We start from the raw sequence: 21,370 nt of genomic DNA, 5'->3' as shown, positions 1-21,370 counted from the left end.
GTTAATTAACCTAAAATTAATAAGATATATACTGGGGCTTATATCGATGGCATATATACAGCATACATAGCTAAATATTTTACAACATTATCACAGGGTTCGGCCAATATCTATATCCTCTCGTGAAATTATCTATAGTTATACAACATATATGACTTTCCCTAGGTCTATCTGGAGAGAGGAATATATACATATATGACCATAATTAATGCTATTTTGATTTTGATTTTTTTGGGTTCTCATTTTCTTATTGTATTAACTATGAAAATGATCTTAATTTATTTATATTTTATATTTTTGCAGGTTAAATCTAAAATTTAAATTGATAGATTTATATATTTAGCACAAAATTGTATTTCACAAGTATCTCAAATCCATCATGGGGATGATACACATTATTCTGAAGATGAAATAATGAATACTGAAATATATAAATGTATAATACAGTTATTATTGAAGGAGAATATACATATATATATATATATATAAATATTTACCTTTCCCTTGATCTTTCGTAAAGAACTGTTCGAAATTCCTGACATTTCATTGCCACGCGGCAAGCACCAATGCTGTAGAAATACCAAATTAATTAATGAAACTTAATATATATATATATATATACAGAATTATCATATTATAATTATTTATTATAAATCATACATTTCTTTCAATTATGTGGTATATGTAAATTAATACTAACATAATCAGTACTACCACAATTTACTAAAGATAACAAAATATATATATATATATATATATAGTTAGCTATAAACATTGTGCGAAAATATCAATAATCCATTAATTATAATTAATTACAATTATAACATATATATATATATATAGTAATAGTTTAGAGATGGAATGAGTTTCTGAATATCAAATCTACAAGGAAATATACTAATAGTTGTTTTATCCAGCAACTACATAAATTTTCAATTAGGTTTAAGTTCTAACTCTTATATAATGTATTCCTAATTTATAATCAAAAAATTTACAAAAAACTAAATATATATATGTAATTACCAGGGGTCATGTATTCGTAATTTATACTTAGAAAAATTTACAAAGAAATAAGTATATGTGTAATTACCAGGATGACCCTCCTTTAATTTTCACGCAAAATTCCTCGAGTGCATGAAAATCTACCATATATTGATTTCTATAAAAAGAAGAAACACGATGATATTTAATATTAAAAAAAAATATTAACATCAAAAAATAATATAAAATATTTGAATGGAGACTTACAAAACTCTCCTCATGTCTTTTAAAGTTATATGAGTATCAATAATAAAGGTAGAGAGAAGTTGAACGAAGAAGAAAGGATCATCCGAAGAATATTTTATGTCATAAGCCATTGCTAAACGATGATCCACGATACCCTGCATTGCCAAATATATTGGTTTATCAAAGTGAAGTAAATTTTTTTAAGTAAATTCATATGTAAGTTACTCAAGCGATATATATATACCAATTACAATACAAAAAATAAATTTTAAAATAATGACACGCACAAGATGATAGTCTATACTCTAGAAATTCATATAGAATTTGAGAATTCTTCATACATTGTTAAGTGGGAATAAAACGAAAAATATATATTTACAATTGATTATTAGTATTAACAATGATATTAATATTAAGTAAGATAAAAAATTTTATTCTATGCGAATATACACCTAGCATCTAGTATACACTTGGTCTAATTTCTAGGCTACTAAATTTATTAAGCTCTTAGAACATTGACCTTGAAGACTTAACTACTAAAGTAACTTAGTAGTTATTAGAACAAATATTAGAACAAAATTTAATTTTTAGGCTACTAAAGCTATTAGACAATAACATTGGAAGAATGAATTTCTTACCTAGCTACGATATAAATAATTGAGAAACAACTAACAATGAGTGTGTAGGATCATGGAACATAATCAATTCAAAAATGTTCAAAAAAAAGTTAGACGAGACTGATAAATTAATGAATATAGTATATTTTTTTATATAAAAATACTTGATTGTCACAAAGTCGCTAGGGCAAAAACTTTTTAAACTGGCTTGTTATATTATTATCATAAATTTTATCAACGTAAGTTATCATGAGTACATTAAGTTAACGTGAACTGAGAACAAAGTCTCGAATGATTAATGAGTTTCCATTATGAGAAGTAAATTTGACTTTTTGGCAATATAGAGTTGAATTATTGCACAATCATAAACTCATGCACGTGAGAGTAATAAATACCTATTTGGATAAATATTATTTAGAGATAGAAGACATCTTAAAGTTAAGAAACTAATTAAAAGATTATCAAAATCTTTCGTCTTAAAATTTTTATGTAATAGTATAATTTTGAAATATCTATTTTGTCATTATTAATAACGATCATTTTATTAGCAAAAAAAGTAAAACGTGTCACATTTTATACAACGAAAATAATATAAATTTGAAAGAAAAAACTAGCAATAATATATTATTTTTTAAGTGGATAAAATATTAAATGTTTTTTTTTAATTGGGTTGAATTAAGATTCAAATAAGCTTGTGAAATTTAATTTTTTTTAAAAGAAATTAATTATTCCAATAAAAAGAATGTTTTTTTTTTTATTTTTTATGGCAGAACTTAATCGTATCCTATCTTACATAATTTAGAACTTATAAATGGTTAAAAATTTTGCTACAAAATTTTGGAATATCTTCGCACCTAACCATTGATGTGGAGATATAGGAGCCATATTTTTCAAATATAAATCATATATTAATTCTACAACAGAATGAAATAGTTTCAATTATATGTTTATAAAATTTTATGATATTCTATATATCTATAGATCGACACTTTTTTCAATTATTTATTTACTGATTTATATATATTAAATGTCATCTTTTATTATGAATATATATATATATTTAGATCTACATATTAAGTAAGACGAATGTAAGTTAGATTATTTATTTATCTACTTATTTTTAAAATTATTAATAAAATAAAAAATTTAAAACTAAAACCAATCACGATCCTATTAATTTTTATCAAAATAGCATGTACATACTATATTTCCATTGCGCTAACTATTTTTAAAAAATTATATTTAAAATTTATTATAAATAAATAGATACGCTGATAGATAAATAGATTAATGAATAGGTAAAAAAGAGAAATAAAGGAGAAAGATGGAGAGAAAAAAATTAGTACCTGATCTTGCATGGAAGAAATGGCAGCATGGAGCTGTCTCTTCATTATTTCATATTCAGCCATTGATGAAACTTCAAAGATAGTATTTGACTATTTAATTTTTTTTTTTAAAATAAGATTGGTATAGAATTGTATACATATACACACACACATATATATATATATAGGCTGTGATTCAAAATTAATGTAGGACTTATCTATGTTGTACTTATTTTGGAAGTCAAAAGGTTAATTTGTTATGAATATATTGCTTCATTTGTTTGGAAATTAAGTGTTAGGATTTTTTTTTTAATTTTTAGTTTTTTTTAATAAAACCGACTATATTCATTGTCTTAAACATTAAATATATATGAAAAACGAGAGAAAAAACGGACTATTACAATCTAATTTTAGAAGTTAAATATAATTATGTTTTAATATTTTTTTCTACAAGAAATAAAGATAGAATTTAATTTAAACTAGCAAATTAAATTTTCTACCAAATACTTTAGGATATAAGTTACCAAATGCTGAACTATGTAACTAATTTGTATAATTTCTAAATTTTTTAAAATGGTTTATGATTTCTTCATAAAAAAATGGTTTGTTTAGTTGACCAATCAATCAAACAATTTATATATTTCTATATACATATTATATCATACAATGTACTCTTCTAACATAACAATAAATGTTTTTTTTTTACATATAGTAATATCTTATTTAGAGATTTTAATATTTTTATTATATAGAGAGTTATCCCGTGCATACAAAAAAAAAAAAAATCTCTAGTACAAGTGTAAGACATCTTTTATTCAGATTGAAAATTTCATTATAATATCCAAAATTGAAAATAGGCCCGGAATTTTTTTTTTATATAAAGAAATTATAAAATAATTAATTCAATTTATTTTTATTGAATTTTTTTGAGAAAAATAGATTATGGGCGAAACTAAAAATAATTTTGAAAAGAATAGACGAATTTTTGAATATGTAGAGTATTTTTGAAAGAAAAATTAAAAATTGTGAGTTAAATCGTAAAAAAAAAAAAATTTGGCAACACGGGAAGGCCCAATCAGCAACTCGAGTGAAGCAAAGCACGCTGCATGACAAATAGGCTGACATTGGCTCCACGCAGGAGACCACACAGGCAATCCACGTACCTGGGTGATCCGACGGTGCAGATTGCATCCCGCGCACACGAGCGAGTTAGATGCATTCTCTCTTTAGACGTGATCGGATGCACGAGATTGATCGCAATAGACGGTACAGATTCATATATGCAATTAGTCTAAATGAAAAACTATTGAACGGTCCTCCTCGCTCCACGTATCCCCGAACGGACAGCTTAGATCGACAGGAGATGAGTATTTAAACATTACGTCGCAGAAGAACCAAATCCTAGATGCCCAGCCCTCGCCGGAGAAAAAGAATAAGATGTTAGAGAAAGAGACCGATCCCCGACCCCGAAAGTACTGGAGCCATCGACGACTGCCAAAAAAGGGTAAAATTTTATCCTATATGATTGGAATTCAATTCCAAACCTCCCGATAACTATATCGAAGCAAAAAGGACAGCAAGTGAGTTGAAAATCGCAGATAAAGTCTGACGGAACCGCTGCAGCCAAAACCCTAAACCCTTTTCGATGACCCCCTTCCCGTTTTCTGTTTCACATAAATTTTTGGCAATTTTATTCACCGTCATTTTATGTGCAGGTTAACCAAAGAAAAAACCTCAGTCACAAAGGAGAACTGGCAGAACCGCTGCACCCAGAGAACCCTTACCGGTAGGTTCGATTTTTTTTTCAATTTTCTAGCCAACCGAGGTCCCATAATATATTTTTTTTGTAGGGATACGTGGAAAACTGGTCAATTCGAGGCGAACCACCATCGTGGATGGCGAAGCCGGTGTCGGAGTATGGCGGCAACGCCATGCTGGAACCCTAAAATTTGTCGAAAAGAGTTTTCAACACTGATTTCAGAATTTTGAGGTACTTTTGGGTATGTAACGAATATTTTGATTTTCCTATAAAAAATTCAAGAAATCTGGACCCTGTCAGGAAGTGTAGTGAGTAGGACAGCGTTTCAAAACATCGATTCGAGTAATGATCCATTACCCTATTCTCTATTACGGTAAATTGAGAATTAATAATCGATAATTTTGTGTTTTATGAAACTTAGAAAAATCCTAAAAAAAATAATTATAGGTTATTAGTGGAGTCAGAACCGGTTAGTTCATATTTGTCTTGATTTTCTGTTTATTTTTCTGTACTGTCTAAATTTCTTAATATTATATTATGCTTATTTAAATTAATAGTTTTTATAGTTTTCTTGATTATTTAGTTATTTGGTTCCTCCTGCATTATTTATTCAGTTATGTTAAATTATATCGTATGCTTAAATACCGTTTAAATTAATATGTGAATATGAAATGAGATGTTGGTATGCGTTAATGGTTATTTGGATGATGAAAATCTATATAAATGAAATATTTCTGGGTATCTTGGGAAAGTGTGGATAGACTTAGTACATAGAGAACCCTATTGTGGACATTACCTCAGTCGGACGGGGCTGAAAAGTCTCATACTGGAAAAGTTTTAGGAGATATGGTTTACCTTCATACCGGATAGGGTATTGAGGCAATGATGTTTTTGGTGCCCATTACTGGACGAGGTATGAGGCTGATCAGGTTAATTGTCAAATCTTAATACTAGATTCACGAGTAGAATGATATCTCTATGGACCTCCAGAGGTCATAGTAAGTAGCTTAAAAGAAATAATTATTGATCTTATGCACGAAATTAAAGTGTTACTTAGTTATTTATTTTCATACGTTGTTTTCGAAAAAATCTATAACAGTAAGTATGGAATAAAACGTTTTAGAGTTAAACGTATTTACTTAAATCAAAGACTTAATTAGTTATTTTATAATTTTTACCAATCTTTAGTTTTTCGTATCAGTGATTAGTTTGATATTCTTATTGAACTAGTACACTTCACTATTTTATTAACCATTTAAGATCAAGAAGATTAATATACAGATTTCGATCAACAAAAGAGTTATGAGTAGTTCATATCTTGGACTCCCTTCAAGTGTTAATAAAGGTTAACCCTAAGATATCTATTTATTTATTTTTTTAGTTACCGTTTGTCTTTTTATAAATTAATGTAGAAGAGACATTCCCGTAACTTTATTGAGAATTCTAATTTATTGTGTAAGCAATATAAACCATAACATTTTTATTCGTATTTGCATTTAAAATATAAATTTATTTCCTTTAAGTTCTGGATCATTACACAAATAATTAAGATTTTATAATTACAATATATATATATATATACACACATACAAATATAGTGAGGAAAATTCAGACAAATAATGATAAGAGTTATACATGGTAATTAACTTACTCAAGACAGTTCGCCTTTCATTATATAAAGTGAATAAATAGTGATTGCTTTGTATAATAGTATGTATTGAAGTGTTCTTGGAAGTTGCATGTTACGATATAAATTTTTTCATTCTTAAATCATCATTCTAAATTTAAATCTATAAATAGAGTTATAATTATGAAAATTCAAAATATAATCATATAAATATACGTATGTGTATGATATATAATGCATACTCATATATAAAACATATATGAACATAATAAAAATAACTTTCAAACTACATTTAATACAATATAAAAATCAAATATTAGTCCAATATATTATATATTGGTAAGATCACATACTTATTGAATGGAAGTAATGTCTCTTCCTACTTAAATAAAATGAAAACATTCGAAAGAAGAACCAAATATCTTAATGTTTGCTTAAATAAAGAAGCAACACAAATAATTATTATTTCAAGTTCTGCTCCAGAAATTCATTCATCGGCTTCTCGACTTCTGCTTCACGATCAAGCATTTTCAATAGGGACAATTTTCTTTTCCAACTGCACGGTAAAAATTTAATTACAAACTATAAAATAAGTGCTGAATATAAAAAAAAATGTATTTAAAAAATAAGTAATAAGAAATTACAAGTAAAACAAATGATATAAACTTTATTATGTTATGCTATTAACAAGAAGTAGGTCAAAATCTACTAATCAATTATCATCTATCCAAAATCCATTAAAGATAAACTGACAATTAACACTTTATTAAACATAATTTTTTCTTGTTTAATCCCTAAATCTTACTTATTTAATGCGTAAAAGTTGATCAAAATTTATATATTTAATATTTAATTAAATTAATTTCACTCTTACATCAAATTCTATAGTTGTAGTTTTTGTATTTTCTCATACCAAAAGATGAATTATAAGAATAACCAACTTGAATTTAATATAAAATTATCATAAAATTTTTATTATATTTATATATATATATATTTTAAATTAACATTAAAATCAAACTCTATATAAAATATTAATTTTTATTATCAAAACTTTTATCCATTTATCCTCTAAAATATGATCTTAAGAAAACCCAGAAAAAAAAAAGAGCCAGGAAATCTATGATTCATTACAGAACTCAAACAATATAGTCCTATATATATATATGTTATATATATTACCTCAATAATGAAGTTCATCCTTATCTCCACCATTGAAAACTCACTTTGGATTGAATTCAAAGCCATGATAAGCCTACAGAAATTTAAAGAATGTAAAACAAAAAAAACAAAAACGAAAGATTAGCTCATGCAAAGGAAGAACTTTTCAGTATAATGCAAGCTTTAAAAAAGTATAAACTGAAAGAACTCATTCGTAATTACCATGATAAGTAAATCCAGATATTTGTAGTTAAAGCTAATTATTAATTAACTCACAGTTGACAAGATATATAGTGGGGCTTATAGATGATGACATATATACGGCATATATATATATATATATTTATATATATTACGAAGTATCACAGGATTCGGCCAATATCTATTCCCTCTCATGAAATTATCTGTATTTATACACTTATATAACTTTCCTAAGTCTATCTGGAGAGAAGAATACATACATATATATATATGTACATATGTTTGATAAATTGTATAAATTTAGCAAAGCACTGTATTTTATTATTGCACAGGTATCTCTATATATATATATATTTACCTTTCCCTTGATCTTTCCTGAATAACATTTAGGAGTTCCTGACATTTTATTGCCATCCGGCAAGCGCCAATGCTGTGGAAATACCAAATTGATTAATGAAGCTTAATAAATATACATAATTATAGTTTTTCAATAATTACATGCTACGTGTATTAATACTAATACTAATACTAATACTAATATAACTGATAATATCACAATTTACTAAAGATAACACAAAAAATATATACTTATATTCAAACTCACTACCTTATAAGCATGTGTGAGAATATGAATCACCCATTAATCATAATAACTTACAATTATCATACATATATAGTAATGTATATGTATATATTACGTTGTTTCATAATCTGTATTCAAAAACATCCAGTATACATGCAATTACCAGGATGCCGCTCCTTTGATTTTCAAGGAAAATTCCTCAAGCCCATAAAAATCTATCATAGGTTGACTTCTGTAAAAAGAAAAACACAATAACATTTAACACAAAGAAAGAACACAAAAACGAAAACGAAATTGTTAAGATCAAAGAATACTATATTATATTTAGATGGAGACTTACAAAATTCTATTCATGTCTCTTAAAGTTGTATTGGTATCGCTAATAAAGGTAGAGAGAAGTTGAACGAAGAAGTAGGGATTATCCGCAGTTTTTTTCAGATCATAAGCTATTGCAAAATGCTGGTCTGTAATACCCTGCATTACCAAATATATTAGTATATCGATACGAAGTTAAATTTCTTCAAGTAAATTCGTATGGAAGCTTATCAAGTTATATACAAAAACTAATTATAGTATAAAAAAATGTTAAAATGAGAATATATACAAGATGACAGCCTATACTCCATAAATTTTTTATAGAATATGAAAATTTTCTATATACTATTAAGTATAAATATTTATAATTAATAATTATTATTAATATACTACCAAAAGTGTATCATTACATTTATGTGTACTAAGTTTTTTTAGTTTTCATGTGGAAAAAAATTCATATTACACGTAAATGTAATGATATAATTTCTTACGGTGAATTACATTTGATTGAATCGAGATTCAAATAAAATTTTCTGATTGAATCGAGATTAATATAAATTCTATATTAATTCTACATCAGAATGAAAATTACGAGATTATAAAATTTTTTGATGTTGAATTTAGGATTATCACTTGAGTTGTTTCTATATTCTATGTATCCAAAGATCGGACATTATTTTTAGTGCGTATATCAAATGTCGTTTTTCATTATAAGAGAAAAATATTATTTTTATCTATATCTTTAAATTATATATAAAAAACGTAAATTATGTTACTTGTTTATCTATTTATTTTTTAAATTCTTAATAAAATAAGTTTTAAAAACAAAAATAATCACGATCCTATCAATTTTTGTCAAAACAATACGTATATACTATTGTACTAATCATTTTATAAAAGTTATATCCAAAACAAATAAAAATTAGATAGATAGATAACTAAATATATAGATCGACCGAAAGATAGATAAAAAACGAGAAATAAAAGAGAAAGATCGAGTAGTACCTGATCTTGCATGGAACAAATGATATTATTAAGCTGTCTTTTCATCATTTCATATTCAGCCATTGATAGAACTGCAAAAGATAGTATTGTGAGTATTTAGATTTTTTTTTTTTGTATAATACAATTGATACAAAATAGTATACATATATACACACATATATAGCCTGTGATTCAAAGCTAATGGTGGGGTTCATGTATTGGAGCTGGGAAAGAATTAATGAGTAAATTCAAAGATATGATTTAATCCTAGTGTTGACTTATCTTTGTTGTGCAAATTTGGAAATTAAAGTCTAATTTGCTCATGAATATCTTGTTTTATTTGTTCAAAAATTAAGTGTTAAGATACCATTTCTTATTCAGGTGAAAAAATTTGAAATTGGTTCTTGACCAATTTAATGAGTAAAAAGGAGCTTTCATGTCATAATTAATTTTTGGAGAAACAAAATTATACAACTATTTCTCACCTACCTACCTTATGAATTAATGTACTTAACATTTTTTTTTTATAAAGAGAGTTTTATTTATTTTATTTTAATTTTTAATGAATAACGCTTGTGATTCCGAATGTGTTAGCGAAGTAAAATAACTATTATATAAGAACATATCAAGGAGTGAGTAAAAATAGAGTTAATCAAATCTATATGTTAATTCGATTTTGATTAGTATATGTAGTTCATTCAATTTAGTTAAATATTTTAATTAATCTTTTTAATTTTTAATTTTTTTTTTAAAAAGTGACTGGATTCTCTCCCCTAAACATATATGGAAGAAAAGAGAAAAATGATTCTTACAATCTAGTTTTGGAAGTTAATTATGTTCGGATTTAAACTTTTTTTTTATCTTCAAGAAATGAAACTAGAATTTAATCTGAAGTAGCAAAATTAAATTTTCTACTAAATCCATTAGGATACAATCTACTAAATGCTGAAATATATAACTAATTTGGATAATTTCAAAAAATTTTAAATGGTTTATGATTTCATGTTATATTCAATTAATCAACCAATCAAATATTTTATGTATTTCTATATACATATCATGTAACAACCCGACCCGAGAGAAACAAACCCAACCCACCTATTTCTTAGAAGCATGAAAAGCCAAAACGACGTCGTTTTGATCTGAAAGAAGGAAAAATAGAGCCATGGAGAGGGGGAGTGGTACAAAAAGAGAGAGAGAGATTTCTGTAGAGAGAGAGAGAGAGAGAGAGAGAGAGAGAGAGAGATGGGAGTTGTGGCTACCATCGACCTGCGCGAGGCGGTCAGTGACGATGTACGGCTCTCGCGACGAGCCAAGGAGTCTAAGTGGCTGACGGTCTGCTCGATTGAAAACTAGAGAGAGAATCGTGCGACGACGTGTATCCAAAGAAGAAGGTGATCCATGGCGATTGGCCGTGCGATTTCACATATTTCTAGCTCATTCTGGTACGATTTCACCATGTACGCACCGAATCTGTGTGCGTGAAACATTTCATGGTGAATTCTGGTCGATTCACGGTGGTTTGCGATGACACATGATGGTCCGGCAGTGGTCTGGCAGCGACAGTCTGGCAATGGCACGTTGTAAACTAGGGACATGCGTGCGGTGGCACGTAGCAATTTCGGTGACTGGGATCGCTTGTTTATGGTAAATCTCAATATGTTTTTGTATTTTAATTATTTCCACAAGTCTTCGTCATTCAATCCACGTATTTTTGTTTGTAAAGAAAAAAAATTGTCTAAACAGTAATCGGAATTTAGAAAAGACTGTAGACTCGAACCAATAAATATTCCAATACTTTTCAATTTGATTAATCTCATTCATAGACTTTTATGTTTTATGAAAAAAATTTTTATGCTAAAACTAATTGTTTACAGACTTTACAAACTGTTTACGTTTTCCACCATAAGTTCTGCGAACTCATCATATTCGCGTGTGTGCAATTGCATATGATTAAAAACCTACACGATATTGTGTATGGCATATAATTATATATTTATATTGTTACTTATATGTATATGCAGATTTTATATATGCTAATTATCGAGTTATAGGTGTATGTGACGCATATATATATATATATATATATATATATATATAAATGTATAATTATAGATTGTGCAACGTGTGTATGTATGAGTGAACAATTTGTATGTGTCTGTTTTTGGAATATATATATGTCTTGTGTGAATATATAAGTATATTTGTGTTGTATGTGTTGCATGTTTATAAACACTTATTTGAGTCGATAATTGGGCATATAAAGTGTATATATTGTGTTTGTTGTGTAGCTTTATTGATGTATAATGTATATGTGATATATAAATAGATGTATGTTTGAATAAGTCATCTGGTGGTGAACTTGATTAGTAAAAAGATAATATAAGAATCCTTAAAAGACGAAAAAATTCGTTTAACCCGTATCATCGAGGGGTGTGTGTGTGTGTGTAGTTTTTTAGCGTGTGACTATGGTGAACCCTACCGTGGATACAACTTTAACCAAATGTGGTGAAACAATAAAAATTGTGAACTGTATACTGTGTACTGCAAACTGTGAACTGAACTGTACCGTATTCACATGGTAGAGAAGATCTTTACTGTGCTCGTTGGTGCTAGTGGAAATGACATCGCGCGATAAAACTATTTTTAATAAGACATAAGCTGATAGGAAGTCATGAGTAAAAGTTTACGATACTAAGATATTGAACTAATATCTATTCAACTGTTTATTGCTTGAATTGTGATATTAAATATCAAATTGTACTATTTATGGAACTGTTGAATTGAGTTATATTACTGAAATAAGAAATTATAAATGTTTACTAAATAAACTGATTTACAAGATTTGATGATTGAGTGTATGCATATCTTTGTTATGGATACTGCCCCTTTTTTTTACTGAGTTCGTGAACCTCACCCTAATTCATACATCTGAATGCATATTAGTTCAGCTCAAAAATAAATTTAAGGTCGAAAGAAGACTTTAAATAATCTTTAATAACACTAAGAGTTCATCTTATAAAGTCAGTTTAATTACATTATACCGATATAATGTAAATGATCTTATAAGTCTCATAACTTGTAATTTCGTATAGAAGATGATTGAATATTAAGTTTTCGTTTATTGTTGCATAAATTTGTCAGGTTATATGTGTGAAGTAACACTTATTTTTTAATAGAGAAAACAGGTCGTTACATATCATATAATAGACTTTTGTAGAATAATAATAAAAGTTTTTTTTTTTTTTTTTTACATATGGTACTATCTTATTTAGAGGTTTAATATCTCAGTACATATATAACATGTTAAAAAGAAAAAAAAAACTCTCATATACATATATTATTTCATGCAAGTAATTGAAATTTTACAATTAACCATCAAAAGATATTGATATTGGGTAAAACTTTTGGGAATGGTAATGGTAGAATAGGCATGATTTAGATGTTTTTATGCTTGGAGCCCTAACACCATATTTAATTACAATATCAATAATCTTTTATTTATACAATCTTAGACTACCTGAATTTGTTTATTATTTGTAATAAAAGAAAAAGAACATCAAAATTTGTTAAAGAATTTATTTACAGCATCATTTTCTCTTTTCTTCTGGTCTGGAGAGGCAATTTATGGAGTTTGTTTGTGAAAGCACTCTTAAAACTAGCTTATGATTTTGGTGCATTGTACTTGAAGGCTTACAGTCTGAAGTGTATTGCAATTGGTAAGACGAATCTGACTCAAAACTACTGCTATAAGCTATTAAGCATATACATAGAAAAGCTCAATAAAGCTCATTAGTGATGGGTGAACAATTTTCGGTTCAACTAGATTACATCTCTTCCGTTACACAACATTGGTAAGGGATTTTCACTCTGCTGTTTGGATTTCAAAGTTCTGTTCTTCATGGAATCTCTTCAAAGTTCGAACAGAATCTTCCCTTAGGCAGCAAGGCATGAAGATGGATTTGAGGACCAAATCCTAAAGCTCCTTTGACCTAGTATAAATCATACACGGAATGTGAATTTTAATTGGGTATCAATATCTGATTATATGTAGTCTTTTGACAAATAGGTACTTCTGGTAAGCTTCCTATTTTGCGAGGTATCTCTGGGTGCAATAAGGCAGCCTGCTAGATGCATTCTCACTTTCTTTGTTCTCCTTCAGCTTTCTGACATGGGTCAGCTCCTGCTGTATCTTGGTTTGCTCTTGGCAACATCAACAACTATCATCCAGCCATTAATAATCTACATAAGCCAGCAACAAGAAGACAGTCTTAACCCTTTTCCTTCCATAGTTTTATGAGACTCTTTATCTATTGACAACTAAGAGCTAAAGTACAAGAACTCATTTCATGCTTAAACCCACCTTTCCATTCATCTCTTTGAGTGCCGCACTAGCAGCCTCCTCTGTAGTGTACTCTATAAATGCATAACCTTTCGATCTCTTTGAAATTTTGTCCATGATAATTTTTACTGTCAAGAAGTAACTTTTTTAGGGTAGGATGGAGAAGATGGAGAATATTTTATAAGCATGAACACAATTTCGTCAGTACAAGTATTTAGTTCTCACATCCATAATTGATGATCTAGTAACAGGAATACCTTCAACAAGCTCACCAAACCCTTCAAAAGCTGCTCGTAATGTTTTCTCAGATGTATAAAATGATAAGCCTGTTTAAAAACAAATGTGGTTAGAGCATTTTCTCATGAGTTTTTATTTCTCCAAGAAGGCATTCATTGAGCCTATAATTGGCTACAAGGACAGAATAAACATTCATGAAAATTCACAATAATTTGTAAGGATCAAAATCTTTTCCCATTTTTAGCCACAAAATGCCACATTCAACAAGAAAAGGCATAATATAATTAAGCATGCATGCATCATAACAATGGGCAGGAAAGAAACTAACATATGTAAACTTTGCATTATGTTAAAGTTACAACATACCAGTTACAAAGAGCTTTTTACTCTTGATTGGGGTTGTTTTAGTTGCTTCTGTAGAGTCAGGCAGGATTGTCGAATTCTGCAGATTGTTCCCTGGAAAATTCCAAAGCATCACTGCAACTTAGAAATGGTTAAAGTTATAAGCAGTAGATGAAGTAAATAAATTTCTGAGCACATTGGTCATAGCAATCCTATCAAGTCAATCTAATCTCACATTCCAAAACTTGATACATGTTATGATACATTCCAAAACTTGATACGCATGATTATTACAACCAAATAGAGGCAAAAGGGGACAAGATATTTTAAAGGCTATATGTTCCTCTCTTTTCAGGCAACCTAGAAGGTAGCAGAGGGATAAATGACAATAATTCTCTCTTAATCTTTGCTGTCATAATTCCAACCCAAGTCTATAAAGCATCCTTGACAGAGCCATTAACCACCCCGCAACTAAGGGGGTTGAGAGTTGAGTTACATAGCCTTCTAGTTTCTGGACACCAGAAGAAAATGGCTCGGATGTTTAGTCTCCTTGTTGCACAGGAAGCCAGAACAGAAATATGTTTTTATCATAAGATTGTCAACAGTTAAGATCCTTCCCTTGCTGCCTCCTAAGCAAGAAAGTAAAGTCTCAGGGAAACTTTAGTCTTCCATACTGGTCTCAAAGGGAAACAAAATCAAAGATTGTCTCAGGAGCCATCAAGTGAGTGTAGCAGGCTTTAACATAGAACTCCCCATCTTTGGAAAGCTTCCAATAGGAGAGTTAGTAGAGCCAGGCTAAATGGATGTGCTCCACCATAGTTAGAAGAGAAATCCAATCTCTAATCTTCCTATCGTGTTTTGGAGGAGAGGGATGGTCCCTGTCCCTACCCCATTCTTGTGATTCTATCTCTTTATTCTCACTTGTTCTTTCTCCTTGATGTGAACATTTTCCTCTGTATTCCTTCCATGTTATTCTATTTTTCCAGCCCCTACATGTCCCAGTTTCAAATCCTCACTCTTTCTCTTCCTTAACTCTTGCGCATTCCCTTAAAAAGGTGATTTTTAGTCAAATGGTTAAATCGTTCAGCCTCAAACATTCCAGATCTCCAGCAACGAGCATTTGACACATTACTTGGACCTCCCTCATTTCAGTTACCTTTTCCCCTGAACTTTGCTCAAATATTCTCCTAACATTCTACCTTTTCCTCCTAGTCAGTTCTCTTTTTACCTTATGATTTTTGCTAAAATAGTGCTGTTTGTTACTTTATTTGTCAATTGCTGCAGAATAGTGAGATTATGTCCTATATCTCGAGAAAAGATCATCCATGCAGGAAGAAACTAATCCAACAATAACTTAAGAGTGTATTGATAATGATTCAAAACTATTGATTAAAGAAGCACTCCAAGGACATACTTTGTGAAAGAGCTTCTGAATTTACATATGAAGTTCAAACAAGTAAACATACTGAACTGAGGATGAAAAAAAGACTAACCACCATAATCTTTATTTTCTGAGTCGAAACTTTTATCTGACTCAACAGCTAAAACACCAGGCACACCTGCACCATATGGAAGCATTTGTTATCAATCTGCAATACACTCCAAACCATATTGTGTGGGTGAGAGAGCATAAACAAACCAGCTAGCTCTTTTGCACATTCGTCATCAATTTCACAACAGAACCTGAAATTGGATTGCCAAGAAACATGGTATATGCACATTTGTGCATCCTTCTCACTGCCAAAAACAACTCTTTTACTTGAAACAAAAGAAACAAGACAATATCAGACAGCAGTAATCATTTTGATACTTACTTCCCCAAAACCTTGGTTAGGATTTGAGTGTAATAATCAACCATCTGTGCCTTTGTAACAACCCCCACTCCTGGCTTGTCAATTCGAACAAGCCAATGCTTTGTTCTTTGGGATGGAAATAATGGAACATTACCAACAAGTGGATTTGATAGATTACTTGATTGAACATTTGGAAGGCTATAATCTTTTTCTTCAGAATTATAATCCAGATCTTGTCTAATTAGTAAAACTCCAGGTAAACCTACAGAAGAAAAAAAAGAACTTACTGAATTGAACATCTAAAGCACAATCCCTATACTTTATGTCATGGCACGTACAGACTTCAACCTGGTAAAGTCAAGGATAAATTTTTATCCATAAATCAAAGAACCCACTTGAAATCAGAACATTAAATTTTCATTGCAAGCCAAAGAAAGACATAATCTCCAAACTAGTTGTGCAAACAAATTGAAAATACACACAATTCATAGACCAATAAAACACGTACGAGCAAGTTCACGGGATGCTTCTTCGTCAAGGTCACAGCAAAACCCCAAATGGCCATCGCCAGAAACATTATATATACACATTTGAGCATCCATTTCACTGCAAGGAAAAAAGAAAAAAAAAAGAAAAACAACATCAATCCATAAGACGCGAAATAACCTAACAAATACAACGTCTGAACAAACATTAAAGCATACCCACTTGCCCAATACTCTCTCTAAAGTCTGCACATAGTAATCAACAATTTCTGGCTTGGAATTGAACCCTTGAGGAGGTCTATCCATGAGGACCATCCAATGGCGGGTGTTCGAAGCGGTTGACGAAGAAGAGGAAGTTAAAGTAGTATCAGAGGTTGATGCTGCGTTTCGTCTTGTGGGTAAACAAATGCGGGAAGTGGAGTACGAAGAAAAGGAAAGATTCAAATGGAGGACGTTGTTTGGAGGGTTGGGATATTTGATGTGTTGAGTAGCAGAACCAACGCGGAAAAGTAGTTTGTGAGGCTTGACAGAGAAACTGGTTGATAAGGTAATGGCGGCGGGTGAGTGAGAGAGAGAATCCATGGGTGCTCCAAACATTTCATGCCAGAAAAACTGCGACGTCTTCCCAACCTAATCTTCTCATGGTTATTACGTAGTTGATACTGCTGCTGATTTTTTTTTTTGTTTTTGTTTTTTGAGAATCTGTAATTTATAACCAAGAACTAAACTTTTACTTATTGTAATGTCCAACAGAGTTTTTTATGTTGACCCTTTTCAATTTCTTGACTTTGAGACGCATTCCACCTCATCTTTTTCATATCATTTCTCCTTCTCCATCATTTCATCCCTATTATGACCCTTTGATGATTGCATGACATTCTTGATCAGGTTCAAAATGCCGGTACTGCTGACCTTGACGCCAAAGAAGCTGTCAGTAGAGATAAGACAAGCATGGCAATTTGGGAAAGAAAATGAAGTCTTTTTGGGCAAATTCCAATTTAATTAATTAATTAGGATGAATCACATAATACAAATTATCTTAACATAATTCTTGATAAGTATAATATCATTTACACAGAGTATAAGTAAAACTACTTTGACCATATTCGCGTTCTTGTGCAGACTTCATCTTTATTCTTGATGAGACCAAAACTTCCTCAAGGTTTTATAGGAGAAATAAATATTTCAACTAAAAGAGTTTTCATTGAATTCATAATGGACATTTGACTGAATTCATAATGGATCTTTGGAACTTTCGGACCTTATTGGTGTCATTGAATGTAAATTTTCAGCATCATATACATACACTCTTTAATATTTCCATTAAGGGAATGTTATTTTCACATCCACCTATCACATTTCATAGTCATATTAAACTATAAATGCATTTTGTTTCTCTTTGAGCATAACCACTGGAAACCAGCCTTATCTTGTTAGTTTTCATACTTCTATATTTGTGCTTTTTCTTTTTCTTGTATGCCAACTTGCATCCTAGGATTGCACTCTTTTCGATGGGTTCAGAAAGCTCCAGATTTGATTAGAATTCGTGGACATCATTTTATCTTATATAGATTTTTATATATTTTAACTCGAATAATTATATTTTAAATGTAGATACTAAATTTTTATTTTTTATGATAACTTAAACATTGTTATCAGTAATAAATTTATAAAATAGAATATATGTCGCTAATACTATCTAAACACTTTAAGATAATTTTTATCTTTTATGATAACTTAAACATTGTTATCCCTAATAAATTTATAAAATTATCTTAAAGTGTTTAGATAGTATTAGCGACATATATTCTATTTCTATTTGAAATTCACTAATTTATATAATAAGTAAATTATTTATTATATAGATATTTTAGTTTCTTCTTAATTTTTTTTATTAAATTTAACTTCGTTCGTATTGGTTTTTTTTTGAATAAATTAGTTTCTTTTAAAAAGATGTATGTTTAACGAAAAACATCTTTTACTATTCTAAATTATAAAATTAATTTTTAAAATTTTTTATGAATATTTTACAAATAGATATTTATTAAATTAACTTTTAATTTAAAACTTCTAGTCGCATGACTTAAATGAAAAATCTCTAAATCCTAATTCTTGTAAAATTCAATTACTGTCATATTATATATCGTGTTGTGTCTTTAGTACTATTAAGAAGAGACTTTGTTTAATATGTGGACAACAGTTATTAAAAAATAGTTTCGAAACGAAATAAAGAGATGACATAATTCATATATCGTACTATATCTAAAATACATGATTGTCTATTTTTAACATTCAGTTTAATTGAAAGTATAAGAGTTCATTACGAGAAAATCTTATTCTTTCTTATACAATCTAAATTTCAGATTATCTAGAAATTTTTAATCTAAGTATTCTCAAATATCCCTTATCCAACTCCATCAAGTACCAAACAAATATCAAATTATGTATCTTGTTTTACATGTAAGTAGGTAGATCCTAAAATCAAGTTAGTTCAGTCAATTAATTCTTTAATAAAAATCTAACATTAATTTGTTTCTATGTCAACTATACAAGGGGTATAAATTATTGATCACACAAATGATATAAATTACTAAAATGTCAACTAAAATATACAGAAAATATATCATACTATTATGATAGAATCATCTTAGAATAAATGAGTATTCAATAAAACCCAGGTACAAAGAAAATTACTTACAATCCATGGTAAAAATAAAATGTTGCCTTATATGTTATTACCTAATTGAATAATAATTGCTTAGAAGTGTATATATATATATATATATATATAGAGAGAGAGAGAGAGAGAGAGAGGCTAGTATTTTATAATTACATGCATTTATCATCCCATGTGATTGTGAAAATAGCTGGAGGATACAACCAAAAGCTCTCCTACTCGAAGTAAACAGGAACAAAGTGAGAAAAGAATTAATGGACCACATGACTTGAGTTTTGCAGCTTCATCTGTTTGTTTCACAGGATTAAGGTGCATATATTATCTACATCTGCATATATATGTACATATTCTCAATACATATATATATGTACATATATACTTATCAAATTATATTTATATATATATTTATCATGTAAGTCATGTGACTCTTTTGCATTGTTAGATACCATATACCTTCTTCTTGGAAGCAATTGTGGGTTAAGTTGGTTACAGGCGCATCTAATCCAGGTTGCAACCCTGCAAGCATATAACATATGCATACACGCATATATATATATATGTATATATATATGTATTATTCTTCAGGAGCTATAAATGCTCATTTGGAGATAAGAAGAAGAGAAGGGCCTAGCATGAGAGAAGAGAGTGTGTCAGCTTAGCCAAGGAGACTGCCTGAGAAAACCAAACAAGAAGGCCTTAAATTAATTTCTCTCCATTTTAATCTTCAAACCCTCATTGTTGTGGCCTCAGGCAAGTCATCCTTGGCTATCCAACAACACTCTCATCCCCATGTAAGGCCTCCCTTCCTCAAATAGTTCCAATACATATACGAAACATATATAGATCAACAATGTGTATGTATCTATATATGTATCACCTTGTTTGAAGAACACCTAGAGGAGTTTACAGAGTTTACAAATATAGACGGTCACAAAACTTATGAAATCTGTCAACCCATCTGTATTTTGGGAAACGTAATAATTTTTCAGAGTATTTAATGAAGAAGAGAAGGCCTAAAATGAGAGAAAAGAGCCTGTCAAGTTAGCCAAAGGAGACTGCCTAGATGAATTAACCCAACAAAAATGGCTTCTTTAGATAATTTATGAAGGGCATCATGCAGGCAAGTCATCCTTGGCTACCAAACAGCAACACTCTTATCTTCATGTTAGACCTCTCTTCTTCTTCTTCTTCTCAAAGAACTAATCACTACTTGAGAAATATTGTTTGTAGGATGCCAAGACATTGATTTGAGGTCTCTATTTATAACCCATAAAAGAATACCTATATACATATATAAAGATTCGAATCTCCTATAATGTAACTTATGGGATGGGATTTTATCATTTTTTTCTTCTCTTGAATTCATGCACCTAATCACATATGGCTTTTTTGCTTATCCATATACACATTAATACAACTTTAGCTATATATGTATTTGTACATGTTCATATATATCCTCCTTGAAACAGCCCATAATGGAATATATTCTCTTCCAAAAATGAAGGGACCCCCCATATGTAACTGTCTTTGTATACCTCACAAGGGTGAAGATGGAAGTTTCCACACAGAGATTTAATGGAAAGTCCATTGCAGTAAAAGATTTGGTTGTGAATTAATGGCACAACTTGTATCTGACCTTTAGCTCATTCAAAGAGGTTGGTTGTACCAAAAAATAAAGTTCATATGCAATATGCC

At 29.5% G+C, this 21,370-nt stretch overlaps 1 protein-coding gene across 4 annotated transcripts; it reads right to left on the bottom strand.

Moving 5' to 3' along the window:
- Positions 1-13,530: 13,530 nt before the first annotated feature.
- On the bottom strand, positions 13,531-17,910 carry LOC110825354 (RNA-binding (RRM/RBD/RNP motifs) family protein). 4 transcript variants are annotated; one of them, XM_088212637.1, is made up of 9 exons: positions 17,222-17,900; positions 17,022-17,119; positions 16,535-16,775; positions 16,360-16,457; positions 16,214-16,279; positions 14,745-14,855; positions 14,399-14,467; positions 14,163-14,269; positions 13,531-14,041 (listed from the first exon to the last, which is right to left on the bottom strand). In XM_088212637.1, the coding sequence occupies exons 1-9, from the start codon at positions 17,593-17,595 to the stop codon at positions 13,976-13,978; spliced, it is 1,230 nt and encodes a 409-aa protein (XP_088068763.1). In that variant the 5' UTR covers positions 17,596-17,900; the 3' UTR covers positions 13,531-13,975. The 4 variants fall into 4 exon arrangements, 3 of the variants coding, with proteins under 3 accessions (XP_088068763.1, XP_088068764.1, XP_088068765.1); XM_088212638.1 differs by having other exon boundaries at positions 14,745-14,834; positions 17,222-17,894; XM_088212639.1 differs by having other exon boundaries at positions 17,218-17,357.
- Positions 17,911-21,370: the final 3,460 nt, after the last annotated feature.

Source organism: Carica papaya, chromosome 2, assembly GCF_054855325.1.
Source record: "Carica papaya isolate Zhongbai chromosome 2, ASM5485532v1, whole genome shotgun sequence".
Classification (NCBI taxonomy): Eukaryota; Viridiplantae; Streptophyta; class Magnoliopsida; order Brassicales; family Caricaceae; genus Carica; species Carica papaya.
This window is presented reverse-complemented; position numbering and strand designations above follow the sequence as displayed.

Coding starts and splice junctions, on each gene's coding strand:
- LOC110825354 (XM_088212637.1), bottom strand. CDS start 17,595: ATGTTTGGAGCACCCATGGATTCTCTCTCTCACTCACCCGCCGCCATT. Junction 16,280..16,359: donor ATGTGCAAAAGAGCTAGCTG/GTTTGTTTATGC, acceptor CATATGGTGCAG/GTGTGCCTGGTGTTTTAGCT. Junction 14,856..16,213: donor AGAAAATAAAGATTATGGTG/GTTAGTCTTTTT, acceptor TCTAAGTTGCAG/TGATGCTTTGGAATTTTCCA.